At 33.9% G+C, this 19,377-nt stretch overlaps 1 protein-coding gene across 2 annotated transcripts; it reads left to right on the top strand.

The window, feature by feature from the left end:
• The first annotated feature begins 1,312 nt into the window (after positions 1-1,312).
• On the top strand, positions 1,313-9,705 carry LOC134238174 (proton-transporting V-type ATPase complex assembly regulator TMEM9-like). 2 transcript variants are annotated; one of them, XM_062720286.1, is made up of 5 exons: positions 1,313-1,453; positions 4,668-4,834; positions 5,499-5,592; positions 7,738-7,872; positions 9,045-9,705. In XM_062720286.1, the coding sequence occupies exons 1-5, from the start codon at positions 1,400-1,402 to the stop codon at positions 9,204-9,206; spliced, it is 612 nt and encodes a 203-aa protein (XP_062576270.1). In that variant the 5' UTR covers positions 1,313-1,399; the 3' UTR covers positions 9,207-9,705. The 2 variants fall into 2 exon arrangements, with proteins under 2 accessions (XP_062576270.1, XP_062576271.1); XM_062720287.1 differs by having other exon boundaries at positions 7,738-7,863; positions 9,045-9,704.
• Positions 9,706-19,377: the final 9,672 nt, after the last annotated feature.

Consider the following 19,377-nt stretch of genomic DNA (forward strand, 5'->3'; position numbering starts at 1 on the left):
AGGTTTTTATTAATCAAATTTTGTATTGTTCTAGTATGCAATGCACGCGCGCTGCATTTCATTTCCGGAAATATGCATAGCATTTCCGACATTTTTTAAATTTCATTTCCGACATTTTTTGTTTTCATTTCCGACATAATTTTTTTTTCATTTCCGGAATTTACCTGTGCGGCAATTCAATGTTTTCTAATTTTAAAAGGGAAAATTGGATTTAAATATAAAGCACTAAGTCTAGGTAAAAAAGTTCAATGAGCATAAAACTTGTTTCAAGACATTTAATGTGAACTAAATTAAATGTCAGTGACAGCACCATACTTATATGTCCAAGTCACTGATAGATTTGCAAAATTGGATTTCAATGATTTATTTATGATTTATTCCTAAAAATTTTTCAAAAGTAAAGTTATCAAATCTGTTACTATATGTACTACACATGTATTTGAAAAATGTCGGAAACGAAAACAAAAAAAAAATGTCGGAAATGAAAACTAGAAAATGTCGGAAATGAAAAGTTGATAATTACCCAAAATTCCGGAAATGAAATGCAGCCGCAATGCACAGAATGGGGGTGCACGATGTTTCGGAACCCCGGCGTTTCTGTCGAGACTAGCAGCAAGACGGTTCGGGACTTGGATAAAGACGATTCAGGACTTGGGTTACTTTTTTCGGGATCTTAACAAATTATTTTATCATGATGATATCATTTGAATATTGTACACATAGCACGTAATATTTCAAGCTAAATCCGAATTTCAATATTTGTACTGTATACTAAAAAGTTTTCATTAAGATATACTTCATTGTTTTATTTATAAAAGACGAATAAGAATAACACTTTACTATAATAATGTTTATTTCTTTTTATTTCTTACCAATTTTTTGTTTTTATTATTTATCTATTTTTTTTTGGGGGGGGGATGGTTCCAAAATTCAATCTTCTCAGGTTGGTGAAATATATCTTTAAAATATTGAAGTGATCTCCAGCTACCGTCAAATATATTAAAAAAAACATGTCAGCGAATTGTTAAAACAACAGATAGCATGATAAGGATCAGGCACCCCCGACTGATACGGTGCACAGGGAGGGGTTAAATATATAAAGACGCCGCCGGTAACGGAAACTAAAAAGATTGTGTGGTTTCTTTTGAAATTGTTTAAAGAAAATAAAAAATGGAAAAATATTATTGCTCGTGTTTATTGTTTGTTTATTGGTAAATGAAATAATTCAGAATCAAAAAATATTTATATGTGCTTTGTGACAAAATGCTCAGGATTCTCGATATCTGTATTAAAAGAATTAACTTTGAACGACTTGATAATACACAGTGACGATCACCTCACTTCCGGTAAAAATAATGTCGAAGTAGACAGCCAGTACTGCCTTAAGGAAGCTGTAAATATGGACGGGTTCTCTTCATCTTTGTACATTTTTGTTTGTTTCTCTTGTATATTGGTAAGTCTCATTTTATATAACATTTAATTTTTAGCTTTTCTCATTTAACATATTTAAGCATTGATTGTAACGGTTGAAGAGAACGCCTCCCCATGTTTATTATGGGAGTCAGTCGGCACATCTCTGTCGATTCTTATCTAATATAATTTTGACTGTATCTAGCTGCATCATGTAACGCGCCTTGTATTACTAGAGAACCAAAATTCCTTGCTGTTGAACTGTAGCTTTTTGATTAGCTTTAGTAGCTTTGGCCGATTATATACATGATATATTCATGACCGTAGTATGCATATGTAAGAAAAGAATCTATGTACATAACTGTTGTGCAAATAGCAATCGCATGTTCCAAGAGCTATGCACACAACATAATAACTAATATAACCATAGGGGCTTGTCACGAAATATTTATCTTCTTTTTATAAAGTTACCCCTTTTTCCCTCCGTTTTGGTGCACTTAATTAAAGAGCTACTTTGTGTATGAGTTATTTACAGAAAGCAACCAATCAGAGCCCTGCATTCAATTTACGCCGGAAATTCATATGGAAAGAACTGTCGCCAGATCCAAATATCGAGAAAAGAGGTTAGTTATATGACTAGCGGTACGCGTTGATTAGAATTTGACTGAAGAATATTTAAATTGAATCTATACTCCACTCACTTCTACTTGGTCCGCAACGAAAGTCGCCCAGAAACAAGATAGAAAGTCTGGTCAAAATTTGTGGTAAAAATTTCCTATTTTTAGATTCCTCCCTTGTGTATTTTTATAGTAGGGGTAACATTATTAAAAGAAGATAAATATTTCTTGACAAGCCCCTGTGATATAACTATACATAATTGTATATTTTATACAGTATAATATGTTGATGGTGCGACCGTTAGAGCGAGCGCAAACTCTTCTATTGTTTTAATTTAGATCAGGCTTGTCAAACCGCACATGACATTTGGTGCGTCTAGACTCTGCATCACATGATGTCGTATGTGAGTTGCAATACCAAGAAAAAAACCTAAACAGTGTTGAAAGTTAGTGAAGAACGTTTTGTTTCCTAATTATCTTCAATATATATCCATTAAATCAGGGCAAGTTTACTTTTAATAAAACTTTTGCTACTATTCTCATGAGAACGTAGATTTAACGTAGCTTAAACAAGTGATGCATTGTGGGTCTTAATTACTGCTTCAAAAAATTCTATTGAATGAATGTTCAGTAGTCTAAATTCTCTTGCTTTAAGAGCTCGCAGTGACGAGCGTCGCTTCGCTTGCTATTACATATATGTATACACAATGGTCCGGTCGTTGTTTGTATGGTCAAAGTTGCTAAAATCAACCAAGTCTGAATATCGACAGTTTCCTTATTTTTTTTATATCTTGTTTGTTCTTGCTAACTTAACTGGGGTTGAAACAACATATGTGATAATGTAAAAATTGATGGTTGTGTGAACAGCTGATTGATATAAATATAATACATGACGGTTATGCAAATAGGGCCTAGTCACTGAAAAAATCATATACATGACGGTTGTGCGAATAGCCAAAGAAAAAATAAGTACACGATGGTCATGCATATCATGCATATAGACCTTGCCTAAAAAATTTCCATTTGTGGCATTGTTTTTTGGTGGACCTTCAATAGGGTATCAAAGTTTTACATTGAAATTTATTAGGCTAAAATCTTTTAAATTTTGTCAACATGTAATATGAATCAGAATGTAGGCTGTGCAACATTAGGGCAAGCAAAGATAAATGTACCTTTTCAGTGTACTTTATAGCGAGCTCACTAGACTTAAGTGTAAGAATGGAGGAAATTGGGAAAGAAATCTGTACATACATCAGGCAAATTTTTGGGCAAAATCTTCCCAGAATTCCTTTGCTACCATGCGATAATGACTTCAAAAGTTGAAGCAGGAAATAGTTGTTTCAATAATTATAACACTTTATATTTAAGGTAAATGTTGACTTAAACTTATTTAAGTTCGTTTTTTGCATAGACCCAAAGTCTATGTTTTTATACTGCTAGGCAGCCACGTTGGGTGTCTGTTTTAAATATAACATCAGGTTAATTCGGACCTGGGATGTTCGACCTCTAGACTAGTGAGACTCTCCCTCTCGCTCAGGACTGGCTCTTGTATCAATGATATCAAAATATTTCCATTTCTCTTTTTTTTTCTCTGTGATAACTGTTTGAAAGTTGGGGGAATTTATTTCTTGATAATTCTGCCGGAATGTAAATTGGGCAGATCGATAGGTCAGCAGCTAAGGAGGCCTAATATGCATGCAAATCTCGTGCGCATCTGTCTCAGTGTCTGACGCTAAGGAGGCCAAATATGCATGTAAGTCTTGTGCGGCTGCCTTTGTGTTTGACGTCAGTGTGCGAGGACTATTGAAATTGGCATGAAAGTTCTCATGTAGTTTAAATCTATTAGTCTATATTTTTAATGTCTGAGTCTACAATTTAATTTCACAGTGATATGGAAATATAAGGAATCACTGTCTAGTTTTGAGAGTATGCCAGGGACATCAACAACAGTGGGAAACATGGGATAATTTTAGCATAACGGGCGAAGCCCGTTATGCAAATTATCCCATGTTTCCCACTATTGTTGATGCCCTGGCATACTCTCAAAACTAGACAGTGATTCCTTAAGTATCCCACCCAAGACCTGTGTAAAATAGAAATGGGAGGAAAGCCCAAGGAAATCATGGAAATAGGGCCCTGGGAAAAAAATGTAAAACATCCATACTAAATGTGTAGAATCTAACTAGTATATAAACAGATTTTACAGATTGCATTTTCATTCCTGTAAATACCTGATGTACTTTTGAGCACCTGCCCTGGCTACTTCAGAACAAGCAAAACAGGTTTAATCTCGCCTATGACTTCCCAGGTACTACCCAAACATGAGCTCTCTGGTAGATGAAATAGTTAATGGAGGGGCTCCCCACAGAATAAAGACGGATATTTACACTCACACAAAGGGTGTTATACTAAGAGATAAATATAGCTTGTTACATACTCGTACAGCTCAGTACAATATCAGGCAATTATTTGTCAAAATGAAAGTGAAATTCCCTTTTTACATTTTTTTGTGTACTAAATGTTTTTTAATATTTAGATTCTTTGCTTTCAGCTTTCCCTGTCATCAGTGATTTGTGAGTCCCCTAGTAATGCCGGAGTAGAGAAGAGCAGCTTTGTAATATTTAGATTCTTTGCTTTCAGCTTTCCTTGTCGTCAGTGATCTGTGAATCCCCTAGTAATGCCGGAGTAGAGAAGAGCAGCTTTGAGGACAAGCGATGTAAATGTGTGTGTCCCAATGTCGCGCCGAATGGAACCATCATGGGGAAAAGTCGCACCTGGATCAAAGATGATCTCGACCCAACAAGCTGGTTAGTTATGTTTAATACAGTGGAGCCTCATTTATCAGGATGCATTGGTTCCCAGTCAATTTGTCCAGATATATGAAGGCATCTGGATACCTGAATTACCAGTTAGACAAAACAAAATAACATTAAAAATTCCATTCCAATGAAAAAATCGCCCGGAAACTGAAACTTCCTGATATCTGGCATCAGGATATCTGAAGGTCCACTGCAGACAATTTAGAACCGAGATTGTGTTCAAGATTGTTGCATTTAGTCAAGCTGCTAGATTAAGATCTTGGCTATATTGAGCCATGTAGCCACTAGATTCTTTTAAGCAACCCATTCTAACCCAAAGAAACTTATAGAATAGAATGTCAGGTGCAATCATAGCAACTAAAAGTGCCTTAAACTTTTTTGAATTAGATTTTGATACTCTTAATGAGGCCTCTTGTCAATTGCTTATATCACAACTTATTTAGAGTGTTTCAATGGTATTAATACATGTAATACAAATGCACACATCATTTAATGTTATGTAATAGCCTCCCCCCTCTTGGAAGGTCCATCTTATGCTTAAACCAACTTTCTTAAATTTCTTTCACTATCTTTGAACTTGATTTGGCATCCTAATAAATCAAGTATTGGGTGTTTTTTTTTAATTTACACAACATATATATGTATTTGACAGTGACTGTTACCATGTATTGGAGGAGCATGCCAGTGGAGAAGTGTGTTCCCTGTGTGAATGTCTGTATGAAAGTAGGAACACCACAGTGATTAAGGTTAGTAAACTAGAAACACCACAGTGATTAAGGTTAGTAAACTAGAAACACCACAGTGATTAAGGTAAATAAAGAAACACCACAGTGATTAAGGTCAGTAAACTAGAAACACCACAGTGATTAAGGTCAGTAAACTAGAAACACCACAGTGATTAAGGTATGTAAACTACAAACTCCACAGTGATTAAGGTTAGTAAACTAGAAATACCACAGTGATTAAGATAAGTAAACTAGAAACACCAAAGTGATTAAGGTAAGTAAACTAGAAACTCCACAGTGATGTAGGTAAGTAAACTACAAACACCACAGTGATTAAGGTCAGTAAACTAGAAACTCCACAGTGATTAAGATAAGTAAACCAGAAACACCACAGTGATATAGTGATTAATGTTAGCAAACTAGAAATACCAAAGTGATTAAGGTATGTAAACTAGAAATACCACAATGATTAAGATAAGTAAACTAGAAACACCACAGTGATAAAGGTCAGTAAACTAGAAACTCCACAGTGATTAAGATAAGTAAACCAGAAACACCACAGTGATATAGTGATTAATGTTAGCAAACTAGAAATACCAAAGTGATTAATGTTAGCAAACTAGAAATACCACAGTGATTAAGGTAAGTAAACTAGAAACACCACAGTGATTAAGGTCAGTAAACTAGAAACACCACAGTGATTAAGGTTAGTAAACTAGAAACACCACAGTGATTAAGGTAAGTAAACTAGAAACACCACAGTGATTAAGATAAGTAAACCAGAAACACCACAGTGATATAGTGATTAAGGTCAGTAAACTACAAACACCACAGTGATTAAGGTATGTTAACTAGAAACACCACAATGATTAAGGTAAGTAAACTAACAACACCACAGTGATTAAGGTTAGTAAACTTGAAACACCACAGTGATTAAGGTTAGTAAACCAGAAACACCACAGTGATATAGTGATTAAGGTCAGTAAACTAGAAACACCACAGTGATTAAGGTCAGTAAACTAGAAACTCCACAGTGATTAAGGTTAGTAAACTAGAAACACCACAGTGATTAAGATAAGTAAACTAGAAATACCACAGTGATTAAGTGTAGTAAACTTGAAACACCACAGTGATTAAGGTTAGTAAACCAGAAACACTACAGTGATATAGTGATTAAGGTCAGTAAACTACAAACACCACAGTGATTAAGATAAATAAACCAGAAACAGCACAGTGATTAAGGTCAGTAAACTACAAACACCACAGTGATTAAGGTAACTAAACCAGACACACCACAGTCATTAAGGTCAGTAAACTACAAACACCACAGTGATTAAGGTCAGTAAACTATAAACACCACATTGATTAAGGTCAGTAAACTATAAACACCACAGTGATTAAGGTCAGTAAACTACAAACACCACAGTGATTAAGGTTAGTAAACCAGAAACTCCACAGTGATAAAGCTAAGTAAACTAGAAATACCACAGTGATTAAGGTAAGTAAACTACTTTCTCCACAGTGATTAAGGTTAGTAAACTAGAAACACCACAGTGATTAAGTTAGTAAACTAGAAACACCACAGCGATTAAGGTTAGTAAAGTACAAACACCACAGTGATTAAGATAAGTAAACTAGAAATACCACAGTGATTAAGATAAGTAAACTAGAAATACCACAGTGATTAAGGTCAGTAAACTACAAACACCTCAGTGATTAAGGTAACTTAACCAGACACACCACAGTGATTAAGGTCAGTAAACTACAAACACCACAGTGGTTAAGGTTAGTAAACTAGAAATACCACCGTGATTAAGGTAAGTAAATTAGAAATACCACAGTGATTAGGCTAAGTAAACTAGAAATACCACAGTGATTAAGGTCAGTATACAACAAACACCACAGTGATTAAGGTTAGTAAACCAGAAACTCCACAATGATTAAGCTAAGTAAACTAGAAATACCACAGTGATTAAGGTCAGTAAACTACAAACTCCACAGTGATTAAGGTTAGTAAACTAGAAACACCACAGTGATTAAGGTTAGTAAACTAGAAACACCACAGTGATTAAGGTTAGTAAAGTACAAATATGATAGTGATTAAAATTAATAAACCATACTTTGTTTAATGGCCCTGCTGTTTATTTGTTTGTATTTATATTTCAGGTGGTGGTGATCTTCATCATTTGTGTGGTGGCCCTGCTGTTCATCTACATGTGCTTCCTTCTCTGTTTGGATCCACTCATCGCTAAGAGACCGAGGACACAATATCAACAACAAGTGAACGAGGAGGTGAATTTGGTAATCTCTGGCAGTGGGCTCTCTCTTAATCTACTCTGTGTTGTCATTGCTTATCTATATTACAGTAAAACTTGCTTAAAAGTAACTCTAATACATTTAGGGGTTCTTTTTCTGTTCCCTTTTTCCTTTTTGTAGAAATCTAAAAGTTAGGTAATTAGAAGCTAAATATACACATCTCTTAAGAGTTCTTTATAGGCAAGTCTTACTGTACAGCACAATATCACTTTTTACTGTAGTTTCTCATTTTCCATCTCTGATCTGATATAAACTCTTCTGTAAACTACTACCAAATATTCTCAATTTTTTTTAAACATTTTAAAAAATATTCGTATTATCATGATTATTCACATGTCTTTGAAAATATGACCTTTATTTTAGCTTGAAAACTAGTCATATTTTACAATCTTTTTTTTTAATTTAGAAATATTACCCTACACATTTAAGCATCAAATGGTATATTTTGAACTTTCATAATGTCATAACGTGTATGGCTGAGCTGACAAATAGAATTTGAATAATGTGCATTAGGATCAATGTGATGAAAATGAACATTCAAGTTACTTGTTTACATTTATGCTTGATTAATTAATACACACTGCACTATACATGCTGTAGAGCTAAATTGATAGAGCAGTTGTTCATCCCAAACACGAGTTTTCATTTTATGTTCTCACACTTATTAGCCCAGCTTCCTAAGAGTTATTGCTGGCTAACAGTTATGGTCAAGAAAACAGTCTTGACTACATCCAATACAGCAAAACAAATACAGAACTGTTGATTCATGCAGAATAGCATCTGTACAGTATTATTAACATGTTATACAAACATTATCTATGTAACTGTTGTGGTACAGATCTAATACAGACATTTTATATATAACTGTTGTCAAACAAAGCTAATACAGATATTATTCTTGTAGCAGTAATGATACAAACTTGCCTGCTTGCTGCACTAGATTTATATTCAGATAACCACAGTGGTACAATCCTGTCTACCCACATTATAAAAATATATATACTGTTTACCTATATAGTGTAACAGCTGCCAGGGTTATTTTATCCTGATGTAGATTAAGAATGAGGACTAAATTGTTCCCATTTACTATGAAATATTTGTCACCTTACAATACATGTATTTATTTTGTTGCCTGACAATATTTGTTTTGTTTCTAGGATAACTTAGCTGCAGAGCCTCAAAGACCCACGACAGCCCGGCGGCGAGTTGACAGGCAGCGGTCAGTGATCAACCAAGTAACGGACGTACAGAAAAGGTGGAAGGATACGGTACAGGAACAGAGGAAGCAGATCTACGATCATCACTCACTACTCAACTAGAAATGACGGAAAAGTGAAAAACTACTGACTCTTAAACTAAACAGACCTTAACTGAACTAAATAAAGGAAGCAGATCTACGATCATCACTCACTACTGAATTAGAAACAGACACAGTGAAAAACTACTGACTCTTAAACTAAACAGATCTTAACTAGGAAATGAACAAATTAAAGAAAGCAGGATATGTGGTCATCACTCAGTACTAAACTAAACAAACTCTTACAGACAACTGAACTGTGAAAAATACATTCCTTAACTAAGAACGTAACTAACTACTGATCAAAGGAAATAGTGGGTCACTCAAACTCAAACAGATCTGTGGATATCACTAAAATGTAAATTCAAATGGACTCTAACCTACAGGTATAAATCACACCCATAGAAACAGATAAGTTTACATCAGTAACTGACCCATAGATCACATCTAATGAACAGATATGTGAATAGTACCGACGACCTAACTACACAACTCTTAATCAAGGAGAATTCAATTTTATTTACATTAGTGATGAGGATGCTTACTTCTTGACAATTTTTTTCCTTTCTTTACTTTCATAAAAGTCCCATCTGCTTGTATTTCTTGTTTATAGACCAGAATTGATGTAATTTTAGTAATATGGTAAGGATGACCAACATGTGTGTTCAGATCTTGACTAAACTTCACAACCCAAATTTCAAGGTTACTGGTCTGTTATAAAACAGCTGGAATGATGTAAATACTCTACATGTAAATCTTGAGCCATTTGTTTTGAATTCGGTTCAAAGTTATATCATGAGCATATAGGTTAATAGATTATGTATTATTCAAACCATTTTTGGACAAGTTGTTTGAATTCTTGACTGGAATAAACTGTTGAGTATATTAATATTTCATGATCATGATTCAAGGTTACATCTTTATCAAGTTATTTAATCATTGACATGTTCAAAGTGGTGTATTATGGTTATTGAGCATGTTGAGGTAGAAGTGTGTTTCGTTATTTATTGTGGACCTTAAGTGTAATGAATGTTATGTATAGTTTTAATTTTAATTCCTATATCATTTGTTTTCATTTTCAGCATTGTGTATTTTTGATTATTGTTGTAAGAGGGGATACATGTACCATTTACTATAAGGTCTTCTGTATTTATCTATATGATCTCAAACTTATTACATATATGTATGTAACTCGTCTTTTTACATCTGTATATTCTTTGCATGGTTATGGAAGATGCGCACATGGTTTGCTAAGTGGATTAAGGTTGATTATGGTGTAATTCATTAAATATCGTTATAACTACAACAGTTTTTTGTTCTTTTGCTACATTTATGTCTTGTATTTTACTGTAAATAGTTTTATTATTGCTTGATTCACACTTGTATCATAGGACCACTTTGCACAGTGTGAATACTGATACATGTAATATACAAGTAGTAATGTATTAAGAATATTAGTGAAATTAAACTTCTCACAAGTAACAGCTTTTTAAAAAGCTTGCCTTACTAAATCAATCAATATCTGCATGAGGAGTGATAAACCTTTGAGCAATACTTTTGTGGGTTTAAATATGTCCTTACTTTATATTTTGAAAACTTTGTGTAAATGAAATTTATTTAATTACAGAAGAATCATCTCTACACTGCATACTAAAGAGTTGATATTCTGTGGGGGTGTCTGCAAGTGGAGTGATCTCCCCTTGGATGAAAAATTGAAAGCTGTTTTACACCTGTTCAGAATTGTTATTCCGTTGGGGGAGGGGGTGGGGTGTGCAAGTGGAGTGACTTGCCATTGGATCTATTACACCTGTTATATGAAATCTATGATATCTGTTATGAAATCATGCATTGTAAACATTTCAAAAGATGGATATAATTAAAAATACACATTTTGTCGGAGTGTATTTATTCCACTGAAGTAAACAGTAGTAATGTGGGTTAATATTTTTTTTTCTTAAAAAAAGAGGGATGGTGTCAATATCGTTTATTGAGAATAAAATAAGAAAATTCAATATCTTAGGCCTTTTTGATGAGAAAAATCCTAAATTATGTACTGGTTTCTTATCTATTGTGTGCATCTGAAACGGGGATACAAATATTCCATGACTTAATTGTTGAACTGCTATGTTTAATAATGGACTAGTCCATAAATATAGTAAACAAACCGAGGGATCGGGAAAATCAGAAAAAAATCATTTCTCTAGTGTTCCATGTCCATATACTGATATATATACGATATATTACTTAATTAAAAGAATATCTGATTGAGATAAAATTTGTAGATAGAATTTCTGAAGTGTTAGAAGGCGGTTAAAAAGAAAAAAAAACAACTTCAATCTATTCCATAGACTATAGGTCCCTGCATAGACGTACGTTAGCACACCCATTCACACAATAGAACAATCCATGGAAAAGGCACGAGCTTACTTTGACATTTGGCTCGAAAAGTATGGAAGGGAATTACCGCCAAAAGTCTATGTCTCTTGCTTTTATTCATATTCTGCCTACTTCTTTATGCTTTGTTATTATTGTAATTATATCTCACTTTATTGTTTTCATATTCGTCTTTATTACATTTCACTTTGACTTTTATCCTTCTTCATTTGCCCTTACTGCTATGTTGCTTTATCCTTGTAAATTCATTTTACTTTGTTTTAAATTAATACAGTTTCTAAAATGATTATCTCTATTACTAACGTTAACTCAATCAAACAAAGAATGAAGCATATTCAATGAAGACGAATACAAGTTGTCAAAATTTAGTGCCGCATTATAACGCTAGGTGGCAGGGGTGTTCGCTAAGAGTGTTGATAAAACTAGGTAAGCAAACCCGGGCCGGAGTTATTCGACATTTTTCAATTTTCTGCCTTAATACTTTATCAATCGAACTTAAATTTTCAAATGATGTTTGTTATACGTTCAGGTATGTACCCGATAATGCCATTCCCTCGGAAGATGGTTAGATTTCCCCTGGAAGACTGACTACATAGTGATGCTTTGGAAGACTATACAATGAGACTTCCCCCGGGGAAGTTTCAATATATAGCTAGTCTTCCGTGGTAAATCTCGCTGTATATATCAATTCGTCCTCCTTCATAGCAACCCCTCCCTGGAATAGGTTTTTTAATCGTAAAACAATGTTTATATACTAACATTTTCAGTTTTTGAAGAAAAGTTATCTGTCCTATATGAATAAATGTTTAAATGATATCATTTTAATATTGGTTCATAATTTTAATAATTTTATCCATTTAGTTAAACATAGATAATCCTCACGAGTACAGATGGATAATGACTTCCTCCCCCCCCCCCTGGATGCAGCAGCCCCCCCCCCCGGGTGCAGTCGCCCGCGTGGCACTGTGGTTACGGCATCTGCTCTAGAGACACGAAACACAGTAGTAAGGAGTCGATCAATACGTCGTGGGTTTGAATCTCACTATGGGACGTGGAGTTCGGTCCTTCGGATGAGATCTAGACCTTATTACCCGAGGTCCCGTATCGCAGTAGGTGCTGGCTCGAAAAAAGATCCCTCACTGCTCAATGGCTATAAGTGCCGAGTTTTTAGGACAAATTTGCAGCTCTCCACCGGCAGCAGGTGGCTTCTCCATTTGAGTTAAAAATTCTCGAATTTAAAGGGACGTTATACAATGTACAAACACCCCCCACCCCAAGTCTCAATATGTATACTGACTTCCGTCTGTACGACCTCCTATGGGGTAAGTTTCACCGGTAGAGGGGAGGGGGCCACGAAAAATTTTCCTAAACGTAACAGACTTTTTACTACTGGAAAAGTTCAGCGAAAGACTTGTTGCCCCCATCCCCTACATTTTTGTGGCAGTACTAATAGTCAATTTATATATATCAAAAATCATGTACTTAGTGGCATATGAGTAAAATTTGGTACTCAAAAATAAGTTGACGACCCCCCCCCCCTCCCTCCTCACCACTATCAAATAATTTTCAAGTTTTAATATTTTTTTAGCTCTCCTGGCAAATATTTCTTTTTTTTTATTGAAAAGTGCTATTTCAACATAAAATATTAGAGCAGAAAAAAGACTGGGGAGTTTCTAGTATGCCTGGGGTGTAGCCTGGTTCCGACTTCGAATACCCATAACGCTCCTCACTCCTTTGCAAAGTCCCGTCCCTAGAATCACACGCATGAGCAGTTACTATCTGTCGTGAAATAAAGTTCAGTTCAGTGGAAGGTCCTGAAAAAAAACTCAATTTATAAGGGAAATATTAACATTTTTATGTCAATTAAACTGGAATTCAATTATCCAACAAATAACTTTAACAGAGTTATATTGTTCAGGCGAGAGAACATTGACGTAGCATCGTTTTTTGAAAATTCAAGATACCCGGCTGAAAACAACTTGACAAGCAAATTAAAAAAAAATAAAAAATAAAAAAAGGAAATTGACTGTCCAAACTTGAAAATACATAGGCGTCAGAACCGGGAAGGGGGGCTTAGCCCCTACTTTTTTTTTCCCAAAGATAGACTTAGTATAGACATTGAACATTGCTGCGTAGGTTTATCCCCCCCCCCCCCCCCCCCCCCCCCGCTTTCCATGGACACGATGCAGTATAGGTTTAAAATGGGGAAAGTGGTGGTGTTTTGAAAAAAAATTGGCACTGAAGTTCGACCCCCCCCCCCCAACGAAATAGGATTTTTGTATTTAGAAAGTGGACATTTCCTTTTTTTTTGCTTGTCAAGTTTTTTTGAAGGTCTAAAAAATATTTCTTACACTTTGCCCCCCCCCAACTTTCACTTTGCTTCCAACGCTATTTCGGGGGCGGGGTGGGTTTTGGGTTACTACATTAACCTTATTTGACCCTTACCCTTATAAAAAGTGGGTCGGCCTTTCAATGAACATATTCAGTAAAGTATATAAAGTTATGTCTGAAAAAAGAGGCCGCTATTCCTATGTGACCAGAGAAAATAAATATGGAGTTTCCATCATTGGATCGAATGGATGGGGTTATAGGATCCGGCCTTCAGAAGTTCGATTGATAAAGTATTAAGGCAGAAAATTGAAAAATCTCGAATAACCCGGCCCGGGTTTGCTTACCTAGTTTTATCAACACTCGTAGCGAACACCCCTGCCACCTAGCGTTATAATGCGGCACTAAATTTTGACAACTTGTATTCGTCTTCATTGAATATGCTTCATTCTTTGTGTGATTGAGTTAACGTTCGTAATAGAGATAATCATTACAGAAACTGTATCAATTTAAAACAAAGTGAAATGAATGTAACAGTGGGACGGACAACTTCGGAATGGACATTTTTCCGAACTTGCGCACCCTTTTCCTTTAAAGCTATCATCTTAGGGTTTTTTTTAAATGGTGGGGTTTTTATAATCAAATTGATTCATGAAAAAAAAAATTCAACATTTTCTGCTAGTTTTTGAGATATTTGAGTTCAAAAACAAAAATCCCATGGGGAAACATGAACTTAAAAATACCCCACAAAAAAACCCACAAAAACCCCATGGGGTTTATTTTTCACCCCATGGGGGAAATAACCCCATGAAAATCAATGTAGGTTTTTTAAACCCATATGTTGCTTATATTGTCATATGGGGTTTTTTCTCCCACGTTTCTTTATCATGGGGTTTTAAATCCCATGTATTGATATATTTACTGTAAGATAATTCCTAAAAACTTGGGTTTTTTTCTTAGACTAATGGATCATTAGTATCTTCACTGTTTCTCATTTTATAAAAGTGGATAGTTATAACAAATATCTATTTTTTTTCAAATTTTCAAGTATTCAATCTTCAAATTTTTGCTTATGTAAAAGAAGATTTATATGAAAACAGGTTTCTAAGGCAGTTGCCTCCCAAAATGAAACATTCATCATAAAACTCTTCACAGATTATTTGATCGATGACCATTAATCTGAATATTTAAAAAAATGAAACAAGAAAATTTAATACCAACACAATAGCAACCAATTCACAGTGTCCAAAGAGGGTCTCTTTCCTTAACTAATGTATATTTATATATGTTAGGTTTATATGATGTCTAGTTTGTGGATTTTTTTTAAATCTCCATTCCCCTTGCATTCACCACTAATAAGATTGGATTTATTTAATTCATGTGCAATATATCTACATATTTAATTAATGGAACTCAATTCAGTTATATATAATCACAAAGTACAACTATTAAAATCTTTTGATTCACCCAAATATTTAAAAATAAAATATTTATGCCTCTTGGATCCACCACTTATCAGTTTAGATCATAACCTCACATGACATATAATCTTAATGCTTAAAATCAATCAGCCATATCAAGGATATTAATGACTATGGCATAGTCATTAATATCCTTGATACACCACAAATATTTCTTTAAAAAATGAATATCCACTCCCCATGGATCCACCACTAATAAGTTAAGTTCTTGATCACACATGACATGTAAGATTAAAGTTTGAAATAAATTAGCCATAATCATTATTGTCCTTTTACCCACCACAAATATTTAAAATAATATCCGCTCCCCTTAGATCCACCACTTTTAAATTAAGATCATGTTCACACCTGACATAAAAGCTAAATGTTTGAAATAAATTAGCCATAATCATAAATCATTAATATCCTTTGATCATTCACAAATATTTAAAAAAGATAAATATCCACCCCCCTTGGATCCACCACTTATGAGTTTTGATCTTGATCACACATGACATATAAGTTTAATGTTTGAAATCAATTAGCCGGAATCAGTAATGTCCTTTTACCCATCACAAATATTTAAAAATAATATCCACTTGCCTTGGATCAACCACTTTAAAATTAAGATCACGAGCTAAATGTTTGAAATAAATTAGACATGATCACAATTCATTAATAACCTTTGATCAAACACAAATAATTAAAAAAGATAAATATCCACTCCCCTTGGATCCACCACTTATAAGTTTAGATCTTGATCACAAATGACATATAAGCTACATGTTTGAAATCAATTAACCATAATCATTATCCTTTGACCTATTACAAATAATCTATCTACTCCCTTTACATCCACCACAACTCTTATGGCTATCAAAACAATTAATATCCACTTGCCTTGGATCCACCACTTCTTAGTTAAGATCATGATCACACACAGAAATATTAACTAAACGTTGAAATAAATTTGCAAAAATCATTAGTATCCTTTGATCAACCACAAGTATTTAAATATCAACTCCCCTTGGATCCACCGCTCATAAATTTAGACTATAATACATGACTTATAAGCTAAATGTTTGAAATCAATTAGCCATGATAATCATAATTAAAAAAGATGAGACAAATATCTCATGTCGCTTTGTCTTAGGTAAATGAGAAAAGCAATAAACGAACGAAAATATTACAACCTACAGTATTCCCTTAGATCCGCCATCATGTCTTTAGATATTGATCACCAATCTGATTTATTCTTCTTTTTTTATCATTAGGTTAGGGTATCTTTATTATTTTTCTGAATGAATGAATATTATGAAAAATGAAATTAATTGCATCTCTATGCTACTCTGTCTGAATAAAAAAAAAAGCTGAAATAACCACTTAATATCAGCCAAAAAAGCAGTGAATATGATTAAATAAGACAACATATACATTGTATACATGTACTACACCTTTACGGTACCTTATTTACTACTAGTAATTTTTTTAAGTTTATACCTGTCATCAACCAGCTCGACTGTTAAATCTACATTGGATAACGAGGGTGACCGAAAGACAACTCACCGAACGACAACTAGCCGACACTTTTTTCACCGACACTGTAAAACTCGCCGATATGACAAGTCACCGAAAGACATATGTACATCATCGACAGAAAATATAAAACATGGAAATTTTAAAAATATTAAGAAAATATTATGTATGTGAATAAACGTTTTTATTCATTTCAAATTTTTCTTTATTAAATCAGGAACCTCACCCAATATTGCCGACTATGACCTTGCTCGGATTCACGAGAAGCAATATATACATATGCGTAAGACCAAGAATCATTATGATGGATATACAAAAAAGACAAAGAAAAACGTTTTTTATATACATCTTTGATTATGTTTATTATATCTGAATACTTGACACAACATCTAACAATTGTTTTATATGAATTTCTACTCGCCGACACTATTGTCGGTGAATTGTACATTCGGTGAATTTCACTTTTGTCGGTGACCTGTCTGTCGGTGAGTTGTCTGGCACCGGGATAACGAATCAATTTAGGCTTTACATAGATCATGTACATTATAATTATTAGTAATATATAATTGGAATTCATCGAAAATTCTTTGGTTTCTAATTAGAAAAAAAGAAGTTCTGAAATTATTAAAACTAAATTTTCATCCTGCAAGGTGCAGTCAGGCTATATTGATCTCATTCTGACAATATCACTTTTTTCATTGAAATAGATCTACATGTACGTCAAACATGATATTTCTTTTTCTTATGATACTTAAACTTTCTAACTATAAACTAAATTATTGTAAGAAGACGTTTATTTTTACAGAAAGCATCTATATGCATTATCAGGTCAAGGTCAGTCAATCCCTTTTGATGAGTTCTTTTGATTTTTGTCCCCCACCTTAGCGAATAAGAGAGGACATTAAATCTTATTCATCTGTCATCTGTTAAATGGTCAGCTTATCAATGTCACAAAAACTTAAACTTTGGTCATATCTTTTGAATGAGATGAGATAGGGCTTTCAACATGTTCAAATTATACATGTATTACCTGTGCGAATTATTCCTTTCTCAGATTACACTATCATGATTTTTTACCATTATATCTTGACCTTGAAGTATGACATACTTTTCATAAATATTAATTCTTCCTTATGACTTTGATTTAGAAGAGATAGATTTTTCATATGTCTGTTGCAAGATATTTCTGAGCATGCTATGATTTCTGACCCCTTGACCTTTATTCATGTTTGACCTAATTAGAAAAAAAAACTTTGGAGCTACAGTAACTCTTCAATAAGGTATTTCCATACATGTCGTATGATTGGTACTTTGTTTTCAAAGTGATAATTTTTGTTTCACAGTTTTTTAAAAGAAAAATAGAAATTTCACATCTAACGTAAACAAAACTAATTCCTTCAGACACTGACTGACAGCAGAATTCCAATTGGACATTTTGTGATGTTAATGGAATAATTCACACACGCCAAATCAATCAGACTGATTTAAATACTTGCGTGAATTAATCCTTGTTAAAATAAAGTTCTTAATTCCATCATAAGGCCTGTACATCCAGACAGGTGGTCTTCTTCCTTTCCGCTCTTCTGTAGTGTGACTAAAATGGGTAGCGAAACCCGGGCCGGGCCGGCCGGGAATTTCGAAACTGAAAACCGGGTTTTTGACAAAAATGAGATGAATACACATGATTTCTTCATGAAATTTACGGACATAGTTTATTACTATAAGATTTGCCTTCGCTGACAGTTTTGAATTAAAATGTTATGTTTATCCATCATTATCGCCGATTGTCCTTTTCAAGGTGACTAAAATGGGTAGCGGGCCCGGTTTACTCATTTTAGCGATTTACACTTAATTAATTTCGGTAATTATATTTACAATTATTTCCGTTAGATCTTTGTAATTCAACTTAAACTATTTAAAACATCTTATATTTGTTGTAATATATCCCGATTATTAATTAAGCGAAGCGTTTACTAAAATGCCGAATACATGATGACCCACCTGAAGTAGATATTCATTCATTCATTCATTCATTCATTCATTCATTCATTCATTTATTTATTTATTTGCTCGGCCCCTTTATCAAGCACATGATATGCAATCGAGATTTTTTGTTCACACCCGTTTATGTCTCAAAAATAGTATACCACTTACTCTTCTCGGTCTGTTGTAAAAAAAATTTAATTGTATTTTTTATACGAGGATAATGGACTCTCCGGTCAATCTTCGGACTTGTTTGATTGTAAATGCATGATAGGAATATCAAAGTCTAAATCATTAAACAAAAGTTAAATTCTTACGACCCACCCCACCCCCATTAATCTATATTTTATAAATTTTATTCTTTATCAATAATATTTTATCCCATATTACAAATGCATGGAAATCGCGTATTTATGGTACTAGGTATGGGGGAGGGGGGGGGGTCACATGTATGCAATCATTTTTTAATAACTTCAGCACGTAGAGCATGGT

The sequence above is a fragment of the Saccostrea cucullata genome, unplaced genomic scaffold (assembly GCF_032062105.1).
Source record: "Saccostrea cucullata isolate Sc308-1 unplaced genomic scaffold, CSIRO_AGI_Scuc_v1 ctg10189, whole genome shotgun sequence".
Lineage (NCBI taxonomy): Eukaryota > Metazoa > Mollusca > Bivalvia > Ostreida > Ostreidae > Saccostrea > Saccostrea cuccullata.